A 7147-nucleotide genomic window follows, 5' to 3' on the forward strand; every position below is an offset into this window, starting at 1 on the left:
CGTGTGCGTGTGCGCGTGTATAAATATTTATATATTTTATATATATATATATATATATATATATTTATACACACGCACACGCATAATATATATATATACATATATAATTTGGTTTGTAATTTAGCTCACAACTATCTTCTAATTAGCTTCAAATACGGGTGCTTTGTAGTTATCTGTCCTCATATATACCGGTACATGCGAAATATTTTATGCAACTGATATCGACACGTTGTATATATATCCTACGACATATAGAATTTGACTATAGTATGGAATGTACGGTCCTTGAGGTCATGTGTATTGTTTATCTGTTTTCATCCGTAGTATACACGTATGCTCAAAGCTGCATTGTAGAATCGAATCTGAACTACATTTTCAACTGTAGCAGTGATCTTGTACGTATTAATATATGATTTGTATGAGACTGTTACTCAATTATGCCTTCGTTAGAAGCGATTTCATCCAGATATTTCTCTTATATGCATATGCATTGACCAACACGGAACTGCGGTCTGCGAACATTTTTTTTTGTACATCTACGCCTACGCTCATACTAGCTCGTATATAGTCGTGTATAATTCGTATATAGACGTGTATAATTAGATGTGTTGTATGCGCAATGTAAATTACTTGAGATTATGGAATCCCCAGGTGTTTTTATCTGCGAATGGCTTTCTATCTTAGCTGGTGGACCTGGTTGCCTGCGTGTACACATTTGCTTACAGTCAAAGACATTTACGACATGTTTGTGGCCCGATAAAAAGGGTTCAATTTAAATTTCGTACCCCCAGCGCTGAATTCCTTTGCCTGTGCTGACGTGATTAACCCTCATTTTGTTGTAGGTGCACATCGTACAAGGGATCACGCGCGAGTTCCATCGTCGCCCCCACTAGTAGGCTCAGTATTATTGGTACCTTGGAAGCAATCGATCGCGGCTGACAGTTCGCATGTCAATAAGACACTGCTCGACTTACTGACCCAACCCACACGATCAAATGTGACCAAACCTGCCCTTGCCAGTCTGGAAGCTTTCGCACCGGAGCTGGTTGTGCCCCGTATGGATATCTCTGGACCGGCAGCCGAGAGTGTTGTAGAGGAGACGAGCAAGGTGGAGTACGAGGCGGGAAGCGTTATCAAGAAGCGCAAGTTGAAGATGAAGAAACATAAATACAAGAAATGGAGGTAGGTGCTCGGCCTCACTTAGATATACGCGCAACTTGGTGTTTCCTAGCATGCACACAGTTGAACTCCTTTCTGACACCGATTCATCGCCTTTTTACGTATTTTATGTAGTTAGTGTTGCGATGCTGTAGGTGTGCATACATTCCGGCTACGTCTTACCGCACTATCATAGATTCGCGTTGCGGTGACCGTTGCCTATGGCTTTTCAGAAGTATCATTGATCGGCCGTGTTCTATTAACTCACTCTCCACACCACCCTTATTTCCTATAGGAAAAAGATGCGTCCGTTGTGGCAGAAACTAGGAAAAGTGTAAGCTTGTCCCGGCTTCTTGCACGCTGTTCTGACTGCTGCGACCTTAGACACGGTTTAGAAGGGAACACATCAAGCTCAAACTCACAAGCTTACAGGATTCGGATGTGGTGTATCTTCCCAGATTTCTATGCTATAGTATTACGAGATTGTCGGTGATCAGTCTCACGCTCCACTTCACATCTCATCGACAATTCCAGTTGTACGTCGCACCTTTTTTTGTTTGGAATGTCATTACTTAGTATTAAAAGGGAGTAATCTGGAATTCATGGTATTCGATCGGATCGGCTACTTGTTCAAAGTTACTCATGGATAGCAATCGAACTCTTGTGTGTACGAGTGCGCACAAAATGATTTGTCGCACTCAGCAGAATTTGTAGACTGCATCTGCAGACCATTATGGATATAATCTCAACAGGACGAGATTCAAGTCCGTCGAATGTTTGTCGAACGGTTCGTCATTTCACTCAAATTGCGCATGTGACATTGAGGCGATAGTGTTTTCACTGCGGCGCACAAACGTGATTTGTATCCATCCAAATGCATCTCACAAGGTGACCTTTGGACACGACCATGGGCGTAACCCATATAATTACCATCCGAATAAGTATTGGCAGGTTGATAAGAAGTGGATGAAAGTGCTCGGTGCTGATATTCTGGCGGCGAAAGCACGCTCTTTCTAGTCATCTCTCACCGTCCCTATGGTCAGTGTAGTGCAGGAATAGGCTGTATCTACACTATAGTGTTAAGTGTCGCAGATCGCTCCTGACGCATAAGTGTGTGCCCGAGGTCCACACTTCGGGACTTCAAATAGAATGGAGACCAACATATTATGGGAGAGTGGCGCACAGAAGGTTAAAACACCTATTGATAGTAGTGCCACAACTACAAAAGTCTGTCATTTTCTATTCGACGCTATCACAATATTGTCATTACTATTGCAAACGAATGCTCCTGCAGACTTACAGCAACCGGTCGGCAGAAAAGTAGATACGAGACACAAAGGTGTCAATTTAGTCACTCGACACACGTCGGGATCTCTTAATGGTAGTATACTGCTAAATTTATTTACTTTCGACATCTTCATGACATGCTGAACAAAATCAATTGAATACAGTCTTTAGCGCGTCCTCAAAGATCTCCATGGCCTCGTCTACCTCACCCGCACTGACAGTTAGAGGAGGAATGAAGCGTACGGTCTCAAATACACTCGTGTTGAGCAGCATCATGCCTCTATTTAGACACTCTACAGTTACTTGTTTCGCGGTGTTCGCAGGCACATCTTTGTTGAATTCTAATCCGATCATCAGACCTAGTCCTCGCACATCGTGGATAGGATATTTCTCTGCGAAAAGCAAAGTGTTCGCCGTATTAGAGCATTGACTGAGACCATACATGTCGTGCCCAATCGTATCAGCAAACAAAAAATTCTGACACCAAGGGTATCGCCAACGTCACATACCTTGCATCTTGCGCAGCGCCGTCCTCATCTGTTCGCCACGTGCATTCACATTCTCGAGCAGCTTCTCTTCTCTGAATACTTCCAGAGTCGCCTTGGCAGCCGCACAAGCTACCGCGTTACCTGCAAAAGGCACCCAGTATGGAATTAATGAGCCGAGGGTAATGATAGCCACACTATGAAATACTAATGCTAGGCAGCGGCAATGCGTTTCGATAATTGTATTCAAAAAGCCGTTGCGTTGCTCTATTGTGCATACGAGGGCCGGGCTGTGCCAACAATCTAAAAACTCTCACAAATACAGTAAAAGGTTGCTCTGAATTTGTCATTTTCATATTGGCTATTGAGAGGACAGTGATTTCTCACACAGCCCAAGTGCACATATACGAGATGCCCTGAATTTTCGCGCGGTAAAATTTAAAACACCATACGGAAATTGAATTGCGTAAATATGAGACTGGGAATGCAGAGCTTTTGAAGGTTTGGAACTATAAACGCACTGCTATTAGCGATGCGTTCGTTCTGATCGTACCACTAGATAGTGAAACAACCTGCACTTCGACGGCACTCTGAAACCACCAATAGCCCCAGACCTATAGCGCTTCTACCGCAGCTCCGTGTCAGACCTGTAGTCAGCCTATCGAATACGCGAATCACGTTTGATACACCTATGATGTAAGCATAGTTGTTACCTCTAACGACAAAGACAAAAGACCACACTAACCTGCATAGGTGCCACCCATGGAACCGACGACCTGCTTATCCATCAGCTCTTTTCGGCTCACAATTGCGCTCAACGGGAAACCAGATGCAAGACCCTACAGATAGTATGGAATAGATGAACATATTAGAACAACTAAGACAGGTCGTAAGCAATGCCAGTATCAACAGAAAGGGGCAAAAGAACACCAGCGTGCACGGGATCACTGACACCTACACTTTCAAAAGTGACATACAAAAGAAAATACCCTGGACTACACATTATGTGCATCCACTAAGTATATTGTGTCATTGTTATTGCTTGTATAGAAATTATCACTCGTCCACATGAAAGTGAGATATACAAAAAGCAATACCCTGGACTACCCATTGTGTGTATTTACAAAGTATATTCTATTATTGTCATTGTTAGCTTCGCAAGTATCCCGTAGTTAAACAAATTAAAGCTTCATTCAAAACAAAAACCGTGACACATGATTAGAACAAGCACAAACACAAAAGTACAAAGAAAAGCGGTTCACAAACAGCAAGAGCATTCTCATACATATGCATTGAATAGTTTAGAAGTATACCAGGAAATTTGATCCACAACATTTTCTGCTGGCCAAGAATATTTCCCGACCCTTATATAATTGCAAAAATACACGCAAGATATAGACAAATATAGGCGCAAGAATTATACAAATTGAATCTTCTACATCGATCACTCAATTGACCACACATGTTGACGGCAGTCACGTAGCACAGACAAAATCTTAAAGTTCAAAACCTTCCCAATCTAAGACAAGCCAAGACCTACCTTAGCCATGACCATGATATCCGGGACCACATCGAAGTTCTCGACCGCAAACATCTTCCCAGTTCGACCGAATCCTGTTTGGACCTCATCAGCAATGAACAAGACATCTCTCTCTTTAGCCATTCGCTTCACTTCCTTTAGAAAATCAGGAGGAGGTGCCACATACCCACCCTCGCCTAATACGGGCTCCATGATGATGGCACAGGTGTCCTCTGCCGCTGTCTGCTGCTTGAACAGCAACTCCAAGCTTTCCAGACAGTATGAGGTCATGTCACTGTGACTGTGGGCAGGCACTTGGCGTTCGTACGGGAAAGGCGTCACAAACACCCCAGGGACAGTGGGCCCGAACCCGGCACTGTAGACAGTCTTGGAGGTGGTGAGCGCCATAGTGCCAAAGGTACGTCCGTGATAGCCTCCGTGTGAGACGATGACATTGTTCTTACGCGTCACACTGCGCGCTAGCTTTATCGCGGATTCAACTGATTCGGCACCGGAGTTCCAGAAGATGAACGAGTCCAAAGAAGGGTCTGGCATGACCTCCAGCAGGGGTGTAATTAGGTCGCCCATAATCTCGGATGAGAATATATTGACTTGACTGTGGATGATCTTTCCGGTCTGTTCCTGGGCAGCCTTGACCACCTTAGGGTGACAGTGACCTGCACCAGAGCAAAGGTAATAAACCGAGTATGTACAAACGTGCTCTGATACGACATGACATGATGAGGATATGGATCTTGAATGTAGTTAAAAGACTAGCATCAGTTGACTTTGGGATTAATTTCGTGATAGGCTATGTACCATTTATCAACCCACGTATAAGCACTGACAGAGACTAAGGCGGTAAACTGAATAATTATTGCCCAAAGAAAATCGCGCACACTCGGCACAGTATCTTCTATCAGTGCCATATCAGATTATAGTTGAATGTGAATCGTTTCAGAAAATTGAAAGAAAAATATGGTATTCTCTCACAATATGTTCAGCAAAATCGTGAAATCCTGGCTATCACATAGTAATATAGTTTCTTACAGCAGCGTATTTGATTATAAAAACGCACAAAGGGTAGGCCACTTTATTGCTTTTGCTTAAAGCACGTACGATCATACAAATAAAAGATGTGCCATATGAAATATAATGAAGTGAATAGATATAAGACGCCGCACGTCAAGAAAGATAGCATATATATATATATATATATATATATATATATATATATATATATATATATATATATATACACACTACACACACACACACTACTACTACTCTCTACACACACACACACACACATATATATATATATTATATATATATATATTCAAGTAACAAGTCAGACTTAAAATTAATTCTTCAATGCTGAGTCATGAAGTAATGCATACGCAAAGTCAACACCCGAACAGAATACAGGCCTGGGTTGCAGTGCAAAGCAGCACCAAAGGGATGTCAACTAGAACTGAAGCAGATTTCCGCAAAGGTCATGTAGCTATATGAACACACCTGTGTTGACCACCCCAATGCCCGAGGTGAAATCCAAGTACCTACGGCCATCCATAGTAGTTACGTGGGTGCCACTAGCGTGTGAGATAACCACATCCGAAAAGGGTGTGATAGCCTTGCCGACATGTGCTCGTGTGTACTTATACATATGCTTTTCCTGTTCAGGCGTAGATACACTATCTTTGGAAGTACTGTGTACAGAAGAATGATTTACATCTGGCACTGAGCTGTATAAAGCCCTCGCGGTGTAGCACGCCTCAACGGCACTGGAGCGGAACCCTCGAACGGACATTGTGGACAGCATCGTGAGTGAGGATACTAGAAAAGTGCGAGTAATATCTTTATATTAAGAAAGATTGTAAATCGCAGATATGAAAGCTGCATGAAGCTGCGTAGTGTATATATATCTATGTAATATCCGCAACTTGTTTGATCTTGTCACCTGTTAAAGTCACAAGTTTCTCGGCTGTTCGGCTTTTAGCCTTGAACTTCTATTTCGCAGAAGCATAATAGATACATGTACCGAATACTTCTCACTTCGGCTTCTGGAAGCTCTTCCGAAGATTGATAACGGTACTAATGTCTGATTCGTCCAAAAAGCTGTAGCTCATTGCTGCTCTTCCCAACAGCATCGCAGAATTATACTAGCTTTTTTTAGCTAAAATCTTTTCTACAGAAAAAAATACCTGTACCCACCAGAACAATCTATCAGAATGCATTCCTAAAAAAGAATTAATATATATATTTAGTAAACACACAAGACAGTCAGTCACAAGCAGATGTGACCATACATATTTGAAAAATAAATATGCGTATTGATATAACTTTGAATCGTACGCAATATCTCGAACGATGGGTCACAGCAAAAAACCAGTGACGCTATTCGTGTCGTTACGCAGTCGCACAAAGAAACACAATCACATACGATACACAACAACGAACAAATATGTTTCTAGGCTCAAGGTGGAGTTATTGGGAGTCTTCCAGGAGAAGAGTGTGGTTGGAGATGGCGAGGCCGATTTTTGTCTACAGATGACATGCCCAAAGTACTCTGTGCAATACGATCTTGAAAACTACGAGGTAAAGATCGCAACGAAATCGAAAGCAAAATAATTTTTTTATGTTTAGTGACACACCTATGACACATTGTTTACATATACATTGTTTACATATACATTGT

At 42.3% G+C, this 7147-nt stretch overlaps 3 protein-coding genes across 3 annotated transcripts in view; 2 read left to right on the forward strand and 1 right to left on the reverse strand.

The window, feature by feature from the left end:
• Positions 1 to 638: 638 nt before the first annotated feature.
• On the forward strand, positions 639 to 1814 carry SARC_07105 (hypothetical protein; the record flags this gene model as incomplete). Its single annotated transcript, XM_014298960.1, has 3 exons — positions 639 to 651; positions 843 to 1182; positions 1454 to 1814. The coding sequence occupies 3 exons, from the start codon at positions 639 to 641 to the stop codon at positions 1494 to 1496; spliced, it is 396 nt and encodes a 131-aa protein (XP_014154435.1). The 3' UTR covers positions 1497 to 1814.
• A 650-nt stretch (positions 1815 to 2464) lies between these two features.
• Positions 2465 to 6418, reverse strand: SARC_07106 (hypothetical protein). The gene is made up of 5 exons (XM_014298961.1): positions 5968 to 6418; positions 4471 to 5126; positions 3676 to 3769; positions 2955 to 3074; positions 2465 to 2837 (listed from the first exon to the last, which is right to left on the reverse strand). The coding sequence occupies exons 1-5, from the start codon at positions 6269 to 6271 to the stop codon at positions 2596 to 2598; spliced, it is 1416 nt and encodes a 471-aa protein (XP_014154436.1). The 5' UTR covers positions 6272 to 6418; the 3' UTR covers positions 2465 to 2595.
• Positions 6419 to 6745: 327 nt separating this feature from the next.
• The window catches only part of SARC_07107 (hypothetical protein), a 6106-nt gene continuing 5704 nt past the window's right edge, over positions 6746 to 7147 (forward strand). The window contains exon 1 of the mRNA XM_014298962.1: positions 6746 to 7047. Coding sequence (XP_014154437.1) covers positions 6820 to 7047 — 228 coding nt within the window. The 5' untranslated portion in view covers positions 6746 to 6819. The remainder of the gene's footprint in view (positions 7048 to 7147) is intronic.

This window comes from Sphaeroforma arctica, assembly GCF_001186125.1.
Source record: "Sphaeroforma arctica JP610 unplaced genomic scaffold supercont1.542, whole genome shotgun sequence".
Taxonomy (NCBI): domain Eukaryota; class Ichthyosporea; order Ichthyophonida; genus Sphaeroforma; species Sphaeroforma arctica.